At 36.2% G+C, this 15701-nt stretch overlaps 1 protein-coding gene across 1 annotated transcript in view; it reads left to right on the forward strand.

The window, feature by feature from the left end:
* Positions 1–547: 547 nt before the first annotated feature.
* FAM124A (family with sequence similarity 124 member A) overlaps positions 548–15701 on the forward strand; it is a 37153-nt gene continuing 21999 nt past the window's right edge. The window contains exon 1 of the mRNA XM_053705558.1: positions 548–1309. Within this exon, the coding sequence (XP_053561533.1) occupies positions 548–1309 (762 nt within the window). The remainder of the gene's footprint in view (positions 1310–15701) is intronic.

A 15701-nucleotide genomic window follows, 5' to 3' on the forward strand; every position in this document is an offset into this window, starting at 1 on the left:
TTTCTGCAGGTTGCTACACACACTGCTACTACATAGTGCTCAGAACACATGCACGTTCCTGAGCTTGCTTCAATAGACCCTCATAGGAGGGGCTAAGTTTCAACCAAGGAGACCAGAGTGAAAAGATAATAAAGTAAATTGGAAAAAAAATGTTTTATTAGAAGTTATATCTAAATCCTGAAATTTAAAATTGACTTTTGCTCTGTTCCTTTAAATAGTTGTTTTAGTCAATTTATGTTCTTTTAGCAAACCTGATAAAAAAAACTTTTTGGTATCCAAAAGTTTTTTAAATTAGAGCTTGAGAGATTGTTTTATTATTGCATTCAAAATAATTACATATCTGATGGAACTGATGTGCTTCAGTCCCACATTCTCTATTATAACACTGGTTATGATTTAGTTTTCTTGTTACAATCACATACTCAAGTTCTGAAATTTGTAATGCAAAATGGTTATTTTGGAATAAATGTTCACTTCAAAATTTAGGACATCAAAACTAGAAATGTAATTGACAGAAGCTATAAATAAAGTACAATCTGGAATAGTTATGAACAATCTTCTTTCTTCAACAGGTGAACTCTCAGTGGAAGATTTCCAGGACCCTTTCCTAGTCAGTATCCATATTATTGCTGATCCTGGTGAGTCCAGAACTCTACAAGATGCCATTGACAAGCTGCTTGCATGGATCCATCCTGACCTTCAGCTATTCCGTGTCTCAGAGCGAAGGGTTTCAAAAAAAAGAAAAATTCCTAAAGGATTGACATCACAACCTGCTGTCGCCGTGATTCTGTTTTTGCAAGAAGAATATGGTGAAGAGCAGATCCTACATCTTCATGAATGTTTTCGGAAACCACCTTGGCAATTTCATCATACAGAGCGGGTGCATGGAAGATTTCTCCCTTACATGCCGTGCAACCAAGACTTCTTCACTCTTGCACATGGAACACCGCTGTGGGCAATTAGACAAGTGCACTATGGGAAAGAAATAATCCGATTCACTATCTACTGCAGTTACGAAAACTTTGTAGATATAATGAAAATGTATGAAATAATACTAAAAAAATCTGTTTGGAAGAAAAAAGCAGATTTTTGTGTCTTTCCGATCTATTCAAACATGGACGTTGACATAGAATTTTCTCTAAAAAGACTACTTAAAGGGCAAACACCAGTGCCCATGGAATCATCATTGCTGGAGTTTAGAGTGAAAGACTTTGGACAACTCATCCCACTCTTGCCCAACCAATGTAGCCCCATCAGTGAAGGTAGATGGCAAACTGAAGATCATGATGGGAATAAAATTTTATTACAGGTAAGTAAAGAATTTGTCAGTCTCAAGTTATATCCTGAGCATATTATGTATAAATACAATGGCCTAGATTTCAAGTGAAGCGCTATTAATAGAGCAGGGTGTGCTCTATAGCGTGCAATCTGGTATTATAAGTCAATGGTAAAACTGAATAACCAATGGTTAGCACAGCTCATATTCTTTTAGTGGTTCAATGGATAGCACAGCCACATTAAACATTGCTTTTATTACAACTTGAAGGTTGAGTGCAAAACATAAAGTGAGTGCTAATAAAGTTAGCATGACTTGAGACCTGAAGTAAAGTGTTAGGGCTAGAAACAAGTATAACAAAACACATGTGAAACATATTTAAATAAAGTATTACACTCATATTTATACATTATAAATATAAGTTTATTATTATTATTTAAAAAAAAAAAAAAAAGTATAAAAAGTGTTAAAAAGAGATATATGTCAAGGAGTTTGACTGGGAAGGACTCAAAGGTGCATTTGTGTGTGTGTGTATATATATATATATATATATATATATATGTGTGTGTGTGTGTTGTGTCTGTGTATATATACAGTATATATATATATATATATATATATATATATATATATATATAAAAATATATACAACACACAGAGAAAGTCCAGCACTCACGTACAAACTCTAATCTAAGATTAAAAGCAAAAATGGAAGGGTTAGTTACCGCATTTGGCCAAATGGGACAAGCCCAGGTACCACGACAAGGTCCCTTCCAAAAACCTGGGACCCTAAAACAGCCACACAATGCAAGCTCTCAATCCAACAAACTGGTAACTAACCCTTCCATTTTTGCTTTTAATCTTAGCTGAGAGCTTGTAAGTGAGTGCTGGACTTTCTCTGTGTTGTAATTATTTGTTTTGTAATTTTCCCTATGGTTCTTGCACCCAGACCTGTCTGGGGTTAATTGCCTGTGACTCTGGGGACAGCACAGCTTCCAGTGAGCACCCAGGGCTGAGCATGTTGCAGGGTCATGGATGTGTACCCGGTCCGGTATGAGAGTGCAGTCCCCTTCCGTGTTTTGTATATATATATATATATACTGTATGTCTATTTGTATGTGTGTATGTATATGTGTTTAATAATGTTTTCTATGTGTACATATGTATAGTATTTGAACACATATATACACACATATACAGACACACACACAAACATATACACATTTGTATATACACCTTATGTCCTTCCAAGTCAAACCTTTTTTTTTTAATAGAAATACTTCAAATACTTTTGTTCTTAAAGTAATAGAAAATGCTTTTTTATTTTTAAATATATATCTATATGTACACAATATATATCTATTTATATTCATACAGATATGTAACTATAGATATATATTTTAAATAAATACATAAATATATATCCTATATTTGACCTATATTTAAATAGTTATTGTCCTGTCTAAGTTATGCACTCTCCTCTTCCTTGTTATTTAAACGTTATTCAGGAATAAAAATCTTAAAGGGGCATAATAGTGAAAAAAAATATATGCTCTCATTCGTTAGAGCATGTAATTTAATCACTATGGCCTAGATTTAGAGTTCGGCGGTAAAAGGGCTGTTAACGCTCCGCGGGTTTTTTTCTGGCCGCACCATAAATTTAACTCTGGTATCGAGAGTTCAAACAAATGCTGCGTTAGGCTCCAAAAAAGGAGCGTAGAGCATTTTTACCGCAAATGCAACTCTCGATACCAGAGTTGCTTACGGACGCGGCCGGCATCAAAAACGTGCTCGTGCACGATTCTCCCATAGGAAACAATGGGGCTGTTTGAGCTGAAAAAAAACCTAACACCTGCAAAAAAGCAGCGTTCAGCTCCTAACGCAGCCCCATTGTTTCCTATGGGGAAACACTTCCTACGTCTGCACCTAACACCCTAACATGTACCCCGAGTCTAAACACCCCTAACCTTACACTTATTAACCCCTAATCTGCCGCCCCCGCTATCGCTGACCCCTGCATTACACTTTTAACCCCTAATCTGCCGCTCCGTAAACCGCCGCCACCTACGTTATCCCTATGTACCCCTAATCTGCTGCCCTAACATCGCCGACCCCTATGTTATATTTATTAACCCCTAATCTGCCCCCCACAACGTCGCCGACACCTACCTACACTTATTAACCCCTAATCTGCCGAGCGGACCTGAGCGCTACTATAATAAAGTTATTAACCCCTAATCCGCCTCACTAACCCTATCATAAATAGTATTAACCCCTAATCTGCCCTCCCTAACATCGCCGACACCTACCTTCAATTATTAACCCCTAATCTGCCGACCGGAGCTCACCGCTATTCTAATAAATGTATTAACCCCTAAAGCTAAGTCTAACCCTAACACTAACACCCCCCTAAGTTAAATATAATTTTTATCTAACAAAATAAATTAACTCTTATTAAATAAATAATTCCTATTTAAAGCTAAATACTTACCTGTAAAATACATCCTAATATAGCTACAATATAAATTATAATTATATTATAGCTATTTTAGGATTAATATTTATTTTACAGGCAACTTTGTAATTATTTTAACCAGGTACAATAGCTATTAAATAGTTAAGAACTATTTAATAGTTACCTAGTTAAAATAATTACAAATTTACCTGTAAAATAAATCCTAACCTAAGATATAATTAAACCTAACACTACCCTATCAATAAAATAATTAAATAAACTACCTACAATTACCTACAATTAACCTAACACTACACTATCAATAAATTAATTAAACACAATTGCTACAAATAAATAAAATTAAATAAACTATCTAAAGTACAAAAAATAAAAAAGAACTAAGTTACAGAAAATAATAAAATATTTACAAACATAAGAAAAATATTACAACAATTTTAAACTAATTACACCTACTCTAAGCCCCCTAATAAAATAACAAAGCCCCCCAAAATAAAAAATTCCCTACCCTATTCTAAAATACAAATATTACAAGCTCTTTTACCTTACCAGCCCTGAACAGGGCCCTTTGCGGGGCATGCCCCAAGAATTTCAGCTCTTTTGCCTGTAAAAAAAAACATACAATACCCCCCCCCCAACATTACAACCCACCACCCACATACCCCTAATCTAACCCAAACCCCCCTTAAATAAACCTAACACTACCCCCCTGATGATCTTCCTACCTTGTCTTCACCATGCCAGGTTCACCGATCCGTCCTGGCTCCAAGATCTTCATCCACCCCAAGCGGGGGCTAGACATCCACTGAAGAAGTCCAGAAGAGGGTCCAAAGTCTTCCTCCTATCCGGCAAGAAGAGGACATCCGGACCGGCAAACATCTTCTCCAAGCGGCATCTTCTATCTTCTTCCATCCGATGACGACCGGCTCCATCTTGAAGACCTCCAGCGCGGATCCATCCTCTTCTTCCGACGACTAGACGACGAATGACGGTTCCTTTAAGGGACGTCATCCAAGATGGCGTCCCTCGAATTCCGATTGGCTGATAGGATTCTATCAGCCAATCGGAATTAAGGTAGGAATTTTCTGATTGGCTGATGGAATCAGCCAATCAGAATATAGTTCAATCCGATTGGCTGATCCAATCAGCCAATCAGATTGAGCTCGCATTCTATTGGCTGATCGGAACAGCCAATAGAATGCGAGCTCAATCTGATTGGCTGATTGGATCAGCCAATCGGATTGAACTATATTCTGATTGGCTGATTCCATCAGCCAATCAGAAAATTCCTACCTTAATTCCGATTGGCTGATAGAATCCTATCAGCCAATCGGAATTCGAGGGACGCCATCTTGGATGACGTCCCTTAAAGGAACCGTCATTCGTCGTCTAGTCGTCGGAAGAAGAGGATGGATCCGCGCTGGAGGTCTTCAAGATGGAGCCGGTCGTCATCGGATGGAAGAAGATAGAAGATGCCGCTTGGAGAAGATGTTTGCCGGTCCGGATGTCCTCTTCTTGCCGGATAGGAGGAAGACTTTGGACCCTCTTCTGGACTTCTTCAGTGGATGTCTAGCCCCCGCTTGGGGTGGATGAAGATCTTGGAGCCAGGACGGATCGGTGAACCTGGCATGGTGAAGACAAGGTAGGAAGATCATCAGGGGGGTAGTGTTAGGTTTATTTAAGGGGGGTTTGGGTTAGATTAGGGGTATGTGGGTGGTGGGTTGTAATGTTGGGGGGGGGTATTGTATGTTTTTTTTTACAGGCAAAAGAGCTGAAATTCTTGGGGCATGCCCCGCAAAGGGCCCTGTTCAGGGCTGGTAAGGTAAAAGAGCTTGTAATATTTGTATTTTAGAATAGGGTAGGGAATTTTTTATTTTGGGGGGCTTTGTTATTTTATTAGGGGGCTTAGAGTAGGTGTAATTAGTTTAAAATTGTTGTAATATTTTTCTTATGTTTGTAAATATTTTATTATTTTCTGTAACTTAGTTCTTTTTTATTTTTTGTACTTTAGATAGTTTATTTAATTTTATTTATTTGTAGCAATTGTGTTTAATTAATTTATTGATAGTGTAGTGTTAGGTTAATTGTAGGTAATTGTAGGTAGTTTATTTAATTATTTTATTGATAGGGTAGTGTTAGGTTTAATTATATCTTAGGTTAGGATTTATTTTACAGGTAAATTTGTAATTATTTTAACTAGGTAACTATTAAATAGTTCTTAACTATTTAATAGCTATTGTACCTGGTTAAAATAATTACAAAGTTGCCTGTAAAATAAATATTAATCCTAAAATAGCTATAATATAATTATAATTTATATTGTAGCTATATTAGGATGTATTTTACAGGTAAGTATTTAGCTTTAAATAGGAATTATTTATTTAATAAGAGTTAATTTATTTCGTTAGATAAAAATTATATTTAACTTAGGGGGGTGTTAGGGTTAGGGTTAGACTTAGCTTTAGGGGTTAATACATTTATTAGAATAGCGGTGAGCTCCGGTCGGCAGATTAGGGGTTAATAATTGAAGGTAGGTGTCGGCGATGTTAGGGAGGGCAGATTAGGGGTTAATACTATTTATGATAGGGTTAGTGAGGCGGATTAGGGGTTAATAACTTTATTATAGTAGCGCTCAGGTCCGCTCGGCAGATTAGGGGTTAATAAGTGTAGGTAGGTGTCGGCGACGTTGTGGGGGGCAGATTAGGGGTTAATAAATATAACATAGGGGTCGGCGATGTTAGGGGTAGCAGATTAGGGGTACATAGGGATAACGTAGGTGGCGGCGATTTGCGGTCGGAAGATTAGGGGTTAATTATTTTAAGTAGCTTGCGGCGACGTTGTGGGGGGCAAGTTAGGGGTTAATAGATATAATACAGGGGTCGGCGGTGTTAGGGGCAGCAGATTAGGGGTACATAAGTATAACGTAGGTGGCGGTCGGCAGATTAGGGGTTAAAAATTTTAATCGAGTGGCGGCGATGTGGGGGGACCTCGGTTTAGGGGTACATAGGTAGTTTATGGGTGTTAGTGTACTTTAGGGTACAGTAGTTAAGAGCTTTATAAACCGGCGTTAGCCAGAAAGCTCTTAACTCCTGCTATTTTCAGGCGGCTGGAATCTTGTCGTTAGAGCTCTAACGCTCACTGCAGAAACGACTCTAAATACCAGCGTTAGAAAGATCCCATTGAAAAGATAGGCTACGCAAATGGCGTAGGGGGATCTGCGGTATGGAAAAGTCGCGGCTGAAAAGTGAGCGTTAGACCCTTTAATCACTGACTCCAAATACCAGCGGGCGCCCAAAACCAGCGTTAGGAGCCTCTAACGCTGGTTTTGACGGCTACCGCCGAACTCTAAATCTAGGCCTATCTATCTTGTGGATCTTGGTGCAGAGAACCTCTGGTACCAAAAGGAAACTACCACTGACCTAATTAGCAGTACTAGTTGCATAGCTTGGTTGTGTGACTAGTTCTGCTGATTAGGTTAACAACAGTTTCAGCTTGGGACTAGCAGTTCTCTACAGCTCCCCAAGGGGTTCTTTAACTATGCATTTAATTCCATTGCAGGAGTTAAACACATCAATCTGCAGGGTTGATAGTGATAAGAGGACATGCTCTAGCAAATGAGATAATGTAATTTTTTTCACTATAATGGCCCTTTAAAGGGAAGGGTGATAAATGAATTGTTCATACACTGATGTGAAAACTGTATTTCAAGGATTTCCTCTTCCTAAAAAAATAAAATCTGTGGATATATTTATCCACACTGTAGGTATTATGTTTGCAAGATGGATCCAAATGTACATATGGAGCAAAGTTGTTATTTCCATTAAGCAGTTTGTCATGTACGTAGGAAGGAAGACGTATCAGGGCTGACAATTCCACACATTAGATTTGACCTTGGTCTTAAATGGACGTAAAGTCAAAGATAAACTTTCATATTTCAGAAATAGCATGTGATTAAAAACGACTTTCCCATTTTTTTCTATTATCAAATTTGCTTTGCTTTGTTCCTATCCCTTATTGAAGAATATTGCTAGGTAGGAGCTCAGGAGCGTGCACGAGTCTTTAGCAGTCTATAGTAGCAGTATTTGGATCTATGTATAAGATTGATATAAACAATGTTGCAAACACCACTGTCAGATGACTATAGAAACATGCACCTAGGACTACTCTTTAACAAAGGAGAGCTAAGCAAAATTGATAATATAAAAATTGGAACGTTGCTTAAAAGTAGGGTGACCATATTGCCGCTTTAAAAAGGGACACATATGAAAAATACATACATGTTTAAAGAAATGTTTTGTATAAGAACCCTGCCATATGTATTTTTCATATGTGTCCCTTCTTAAAGCTGCATTATGGTCAGCCTACTTAAAAGGTGTCCAATCCATTGAAGTTTAATTTTGCCTTTACTGCCTGTATTTAGTTATACCAAATACAAGGGCGTTAGGTGCACTGTATAGTAGAAAAGTGTTAATTTCTCTGATAAAAAAAAAATTAAAGAAAGAGAAACAAATATTTTTTATACTACCCACAAAAACTCTGTAACTTCCACAAAGGACTTAAACCTGTGAGTAGTCTTTCTTGGAATGCACAAGCACAGCCTGTAATTGATTGTGCAACTTCCACTGCTGATGTGTCCTGCTCAGGACCAGCAATTCTCTGAAGCTCCCAAGAGTGTTTAAAGCGACATAAAACAAGTTGGGATAGAGACAAAATATAATAATATGTACTTAATTACTTTACCTACAATTTTTTTTACTGCAGTGCCTCGCCATTAACCCTTTCTTTTAAGTTTATGAATTGTACAGCTCTAATTCCCCCCACACATTTCCTTTTATGGCTGTATCTATATCTACCATTGATTTGGTAGACTGCAGAAGTGAACACTCATTGTATGCTGGAGCATTACTAGAAGCAAATAAACTGCTGTGAAATACAATGCCTGTGTTTCTGATGCTAAAGAGATGCTTAACACTGATAAGGAGAGGTGGATTAGACTACTCAAGACAGAATAGCTTTGTAACTAATTTTGCTTATTTTTGAAAATTATTTTAAAATACTTGCCAGCAATTTTTAAACAATTGTATGCAAACTATTTTTACTTAATTAACCCTTTTAGGATATGCACAGATCTCAACCTGTTTTATGGCAATTTAACCCATTTGTGGTGTTAAAAAAAAAAAGTTTGCACTCCAATGTTGATATCAGAGATCCTTAAAGGGACATGAAACCCCAACATTTTCTTAAATGATTCATGTGTGGGGACTTCTAAGAACTAGATATGTTTATACTTTTAATCAATATTAGGCAGAAATGTTGGGCCTATGGTTCTTATGTGCCATTTAAATCTTTGTTTCTATGTTTATATAAAACATACCATTTTAATCAACTTTCCAATTTACTTCTATTATCAATTTTGCTTCATTCTCATGGTATCCTTTATTGAAAGATCAACAATGTACACATCACTAAGTCAATGACAAGAGGAATATATCTGCAGCCACCAATCAGCAGCTATTTTCCAGCAACTGAGCCTACCTATATATGCTTTTTAACAAAGGATACACAGAGGACAAAGCAAATTAGATCATGAAAGCACATTGAAAAGTTGTTTAAAATTGTATGTTCTATCTAAATCATGAAATAAACTTCTTGGCTTTCCTATCCCTTTAATGAGGTTGAAGAAGTCTGTTTATTGACTGTTTATTGATTATTATATTGATTATTATATAGTAGGAATAAGGGTTCATTTAGGAGATTTAGATTTTAGCTGCAGTTCCAAAACCTAAAGGGACAATTAAACACCTTGTAATTATTATTGAAATTATTATTATTATCGGTTATTTGTAGAGCGCCAACAGATTCCACAGCGCTAATTACAATATTGTTTTGCAGTCTTGCAATGAATTAACACAGTGAGTGACTTTGAAAATGTTTTTGATTCATACACACCTTGTTTGCTGCAGTAGTTCTTCAACAGCCAAAATCCAACCACCACTTGCCTTATTTGGGTGAGCCAATCTGAACCTGTTATTGGAGAAGTCCCAGCTGGCCACAATTGTGTTAGCAAAATCCCCATTGTTTTGCAGTTCCTTATCTGATAATCTCTGCTGAAGCAGATAATTGGCAGATATGTGACAGGGTTACAATTGTGAAGTCTGTCACACTTCCAGTTATCAGAATCTGAAAACTCTCAATTTTCAGTCTTAAAGGGACATTCTTGTGCAGACATGCATGCTGTAAAGGGGCACTCACATCAAAATAAACTTTTATGATTCAGAAAGAGCATGCAGTTTTAAGACACTTTCCAATTTACTTCCATTGTAAAAAAAAATTATGTTTTTATATGCACACTTTCTGGGGAACAAGCTCCTACTGAGCATGTGCACAAGCTCACAGGATATATGTATACTAGTCTGTGATTGGCTGATGTTTGTCACATGGTACAGGGGGCTGGAAAATGGGAGAAAAAATAAATTTGACAGAAAAAAAATCTAATGCTTATTTGAAATTCAGAGTAGTTATTATTATGCACTTGTTAATTATGCAATTCTACTATATTTAGTGGTCCTTTAATTATAAACACACCAAAGTCATTTTTTTTGCACTAGAACATCCCTTTAAATTTCATGAACGATGGAAAAATAGATAATAAAATTATAATGCAAAGTTGTTTTACTACACTTCCTTAGATATTTTATATTAACATTTTAACACTCCATGAAAGTAGTTTGCAACTATGTATAACAGTGCTACAAACATTGTTGCAAACTGCTTCCGTAAATGTGCATACTCCTGAGCTCCCATGAGCCTACCTAGATTTATGCTTCAACAAAGGATACAAATAGAAAAAAAGCACATTTGATAGTATAAGTAAATTGGAAAGTTGTTTAAAATTATATGCTCTGTAGAAAAAAGTTTGATTTTGACTTTACTATCCCTTTAAGGGACATGAAAATCAAAATGAAATGTAAATGATTAAGATAGAACATGTCATTTTAAGACACTTTTAAATTTAAAATGTACTTCTATTCTCAAATGTACTTTCTTCTCTTGGTATCTTTGGTTGAAAAGCATATGTACATGTGATCAGCAGCAATGCACTACTGGGACTGGGAGCTATCTTGTGATTGGTGGCTAAAAAAAATTGCCTCTTTTAATTGACTCACCAGATATGTCCAGCTAGCTCCCAGTAGTGCATTTCTGTTCTGGAGCTGAGTTTAACTATGGGCAAGGGTTAAACATATAGTTATAAGCAAGCAATAAGGCAATAATAAAATGCTCTAACACATTTGAGCTTTTTCTTTTTGCACTTTTATGTCCCTTTAAGAACTCCCTAATTTTCGAGTTGCAATGGGTTTTTCTGCAATATATTAGTTTCACAAACAGATTTTATTGAATCTACATAATTGTCTCCATACACTGCTCCTCTGGGGATAAATACAGTGATTACAAGTGCAGTTTTTCTAAAAACTGGAGTTAAAGATTGTAAGGAGACCTCAATAGAGAAATATACAGCCATCCTTTTCCTTTCATCCTATTGGCTGATTTGAATTTGAAGAATCAAATCAGCCAATAGGAATGCAATGGTACCCCTATATAAAAAGGGTACCTTGCATTAAATTTTCAGTATGTGGATGGAGACCGCATGAAGAGGACCTCCATGTCGCCTGGCTGAAGATGAGGACTACGCCTCCATCGCTGATGACCATGCTGCCACCCCCAGGATGAAGATAACAGATGGACCGCGGCCGGGAAGAAGATGGACCCGCGATGGATGAAGATGGAGTGCCGCCCATCATCATTGGTGAGTACCAATTTTGGTCTTAGTGTTATTTATTTTTCCCGGGTTTTTGGGGGGGTTTCGGGTCAGAAAAAGAGCTGAAAACCTTTTAAGGGCAATGCCCACCCAAATGCCCTTTTCGGGGCAATGGGTAGTTTAATTGTTTTTTTTATTAGGATTTTTTTATTTTGGGGTGTTGGGGGTGGGGGGTTGTAAATGTTACGGGGCAATTGTTTTATTTTATGCAAAGGAGCTGTTAGCTTTAGGGAAATGCCCTACAAAAGGCCCTTTCAATGCCTATTGGTAGTTTATTTGTAGAATAAGGTTTTTTATTTTGGGGTGTTTTTTTGGGGGGGGTATTAGAATAGAATTATTTTTGGTAATTTCGTTTGTTATTTTTTGTAAGGGTAGGTTTTGTTATTTTTTTGTAATGGTAGGCTTGTTCGTTTTTGTGTAAATGTTAGGTTTGTTTTATTTTGTAAAGGGTAGGTTTTTTATTTTTGTGTGTGTAAATGTTAGCTTTTTATTTTTTGTAATGTTATTTTTTTTTTAGGGTAAGCTTAAGTTTAAATTTTATTTTATAGAAAAGTTTTTATTTATTTTAAGGTAGTTTGGATAGTTTTAATTTAATTTATGGGTATTTTAATTGGGGTTAAGTTAGGGGGTTTAGTTATTAGTTTATAACTATGCGATGTGGGGGGATGGCAGTTTAGGGGTTAATAATTTATTTAGATATTTTGTGGAAGGATTTGCGGTTTAGGGTTAATACTCATATTTAGTGTTTGTGATGTGGGGGTGGCGGTTTATTTAGATAGTTTATTTAGATAGTTTGCGATGTGGAGGGATGGCGGTTTAGGGTTTATAAGACTAGGTGCTTATGGTAGTATTTTTTCACTTTTTTCTTCTTCATTGATTTCTATGGTAGAAGATATGCACCCGCACGCCAAAGCTCCCCTAGTCACGTTTGCAATTCTCTGGCTACCACTAGCGAAAAAAATTATTTTTTTTCAACTTGTAATACAAGCAGATCCTGAGAATTGCAAAAACCATATCACTAGTGGTGTTTTTGCTAACGGTAAATTTAGATTTACCGGACGACTTGTAATCTGGCCCTAAGTGAAGATGCCACTATTGCTTAAATTAGAAATCAGTTTCAGCTAACAATGTCATTAAATCATTTACAGCTATTTGTCTTCGGTATGTACAACAAACCCTAGTCTAAACGCATATTTGACAGATGACTTGTGAAATACTAAAATAATTGTTCTTGCTTTTATTTGTTTTTATTCAAGGTTAGAAACTTATAATTATTATTTTTTTTTGTTCCCTTTTTTTCCCCCTAAACAAATTCTGTTTCTTCCCAGAGTCAGCACTGGTAACTTTAGTATATTGTGTAAGAGCCTATCTTAACTGTATGCTTCCTGTTCTCTCTGGTAAAGGTGCCCTGGTGAAACAACTAATGACCTCGCTGCTACTAAATAACATGGTCGTTATCCCTTATAATCCTTTTCACTTTTTGTTGCCTTTCGTATAGTTGACCTCACTCACTTTCACATCCTATTTATCTTGGCAAGGAAAGAATTTTGCTTTGCTTTTTGTCCATGCTTAAAATATTCTTTTGACAGTTTTCAAATTCTTCTGTCCACAAATGGGTTCAAGTAGTGTGTTGACCACTGTTTTTGTTATCTGTCCTTTTAACCAATTACATTTTTTTTTTTACTTTTTAGCTTTAATTATCACCTTTGTGGGATTTTTGGAACCAACTTTGTCCTTCAGTGATTTTTTATTTATCACTTTCTGCCCCCTATAATCATATTAAACTGATTGTAGACTTTAAGTATTTACTGCCTATTATATAAAATTATTATTTAAAACAGGGGCACTTTCACTGATTACATTTTTTTAAGACGCTTAATTTCTAAAATATTTACCATTTAGAGACGGAAAACATTGCGCCGTTCCTCCGTGCGATGGGCTACATTACAAGTGAGGCACTATCTTAATGTGTGCCTGTATAGAGGGACATTTGCCCGTTTACGGGCGCACGTTAAATAACCAGCCATTACAAGTGTCTGTTTAATGTGACTGCAAGCTCACATTTTTACTTTGCGCTAAGCACACTTAACCAGAGGTCAGATCCCTGGTTAAAAATTAAAAAATTGCCCCAGTTGCCCCCAAAATAAAGAGGACAGTGCAGTAGCATAATATAAGTATATAAACATTTGGATTTTTAAAAAAATAACGGCACAAAGCAGTTATAAGGGGTTATTGTGAGTGGTTGTGGGGTATTAGAAAAAAACAGCACCTAAAGTGCCTTTACATAGGAGTCAATGGGGGACTGTGTTTTCTCCATAAATATATATGTATATGCTTATTTACATATGTTTATATGTGCACATAAGTGCAGCAAGCTCCATTACTTTCAATAGGAGACATCTCGCCACTTGCAAGGACTGCCCCTTTTTACAATGGTTGGTGAGAAGACTGGTGAAGTTTAGATTAGGGGGCCCTATGGGCCCGATTATCTAAAGCTCTCCACTCAGACGAGATGATCCAAGGTTTCTCGTCAGTATGGAGTGATCCCTAATAAAAATCATAGAAACACAAATTGTCGTTTGAAAGTTAAATCCTCTCATCAATCTAGGACTAAATGTAAATAATAAGCTTGACACTGTATAATGCAAAGCATAGTCACAAATCACCTGATTTCAGACCTGCCAACTTTGAAAAATGTTTTATAGTGTGCACTCATTTGCATATTCAACAATGTCACAGGAAGTGATGTCACAGGAAGCGTGTATAAACCAGTAATGGTGAACACATACAAAAACACACATACAAAGGCACACACACACATATGCAGTATATATATATAGATATATATATACACACACAAATGTAGCACCACTTTAAAATATACTTAAATCAGTTATGATATACATAATTACAAAAGTATCCATGTCCCTAAATCGCTTAAAGTAATTGTAAACTTGAGCATAGTCGCTCAAGTCATAGAAAAGAATTAAAAAAATGAATGAGACTTTCATTCATGAAATGTGTAGGATATACTTATCTTTTCATATTTTCAGCTTGTAATGCCAGAACGGTAAGCGATGTTCCGCCGCCTGCTATATCCGTTAATTGATTGACAGATGACTCCTCTGAAATCCGCTAATCATTACTAATATTACTATTTTAAGATGTGCCTTGACAATAGTCACACCATTTACAGAATCAGTACCTCTTTGCAGAGCCCAACAAATTGACAGAGACTTCAACTACAGACTTGATCTGTTGCTAGATAAATTTATATTCAGTTTCATATCACTCATTTTCTTCCATATACATTCATTTTACTCTGCATTATTTTACATATTCTCTTATTAAACCATTGAGTGAAGTGGAGCAATATTTACTGTTAGTGAATAAAATGCAGGTGGCAATTTTGCCTAACATTTGATAACCTGCAGTTACACTTGTGAAGATTTCTAATCGTAAACAATGGGACAAGTTTTTACAATACAGGTGGCCCTCGGTTTACAACTGTTCAATTTACACCGTTCCAGAATAACAACCTTTTTTTCCAGTCATGTGACTGCTATTGAAAAGCATTGAGAAGCAGTGCATTTATTAAAATAGCCAGTAGGTGGAGCTGTCCACTTGTGTTGCAGCAAAGCCAAGCAAGCTGAAATTAATCAGTTTAACCAGACCTGAACTATCGAGCAGATTTCAAAGGAACAAGTTCTTCCTGTCTATAAATCAGTCCAGATTGGAATGCATAGAAATAACTGTTTGCAGAAAAATGCAAGTGAAGTCTGTGTTGTGTGATTATTTTATTAGGTTTATAATGCTGTTTAGCAAATGTTTTTGTTCATTTAACTTAGTTTAATTATATATTCTGTGTTGTGTGATTATTTTATAAGGTTTATAATGATGTTTAGCATTTAAAGTCTTCATTTCAAAGCTTTAAAAATAATGTATTAGGTGTTACTTGTCACAATTTTGAGAGGGGCCTGGAACCTAACTCTCTCACTTCCCATTGACTTACATTATAAACTGGGTTTCAATTTACAACGGTTTTGATTTACAACCATTCCTTCTGGAACCTAACCCCAGCGTAAACTGAGGGCTACCTGTATATGTTTCCTATTGTGAATATGCATTATTATAAG

This window comes from Bombina bombina, chromosome 3 (genome assembly GCF_027579735.1).
Source record: "Bombina bombina isolate aBomBom1 chromosome 3, aBomBom1.pri, whole genome shotgun sequence".
Taxonomy (NCBI): domain Eukaryota; kingdom Metazoa; phylum Chordata; class Amphibia; order Anura; family Bombinatoridae; genus Bombina; species Bombina bombina.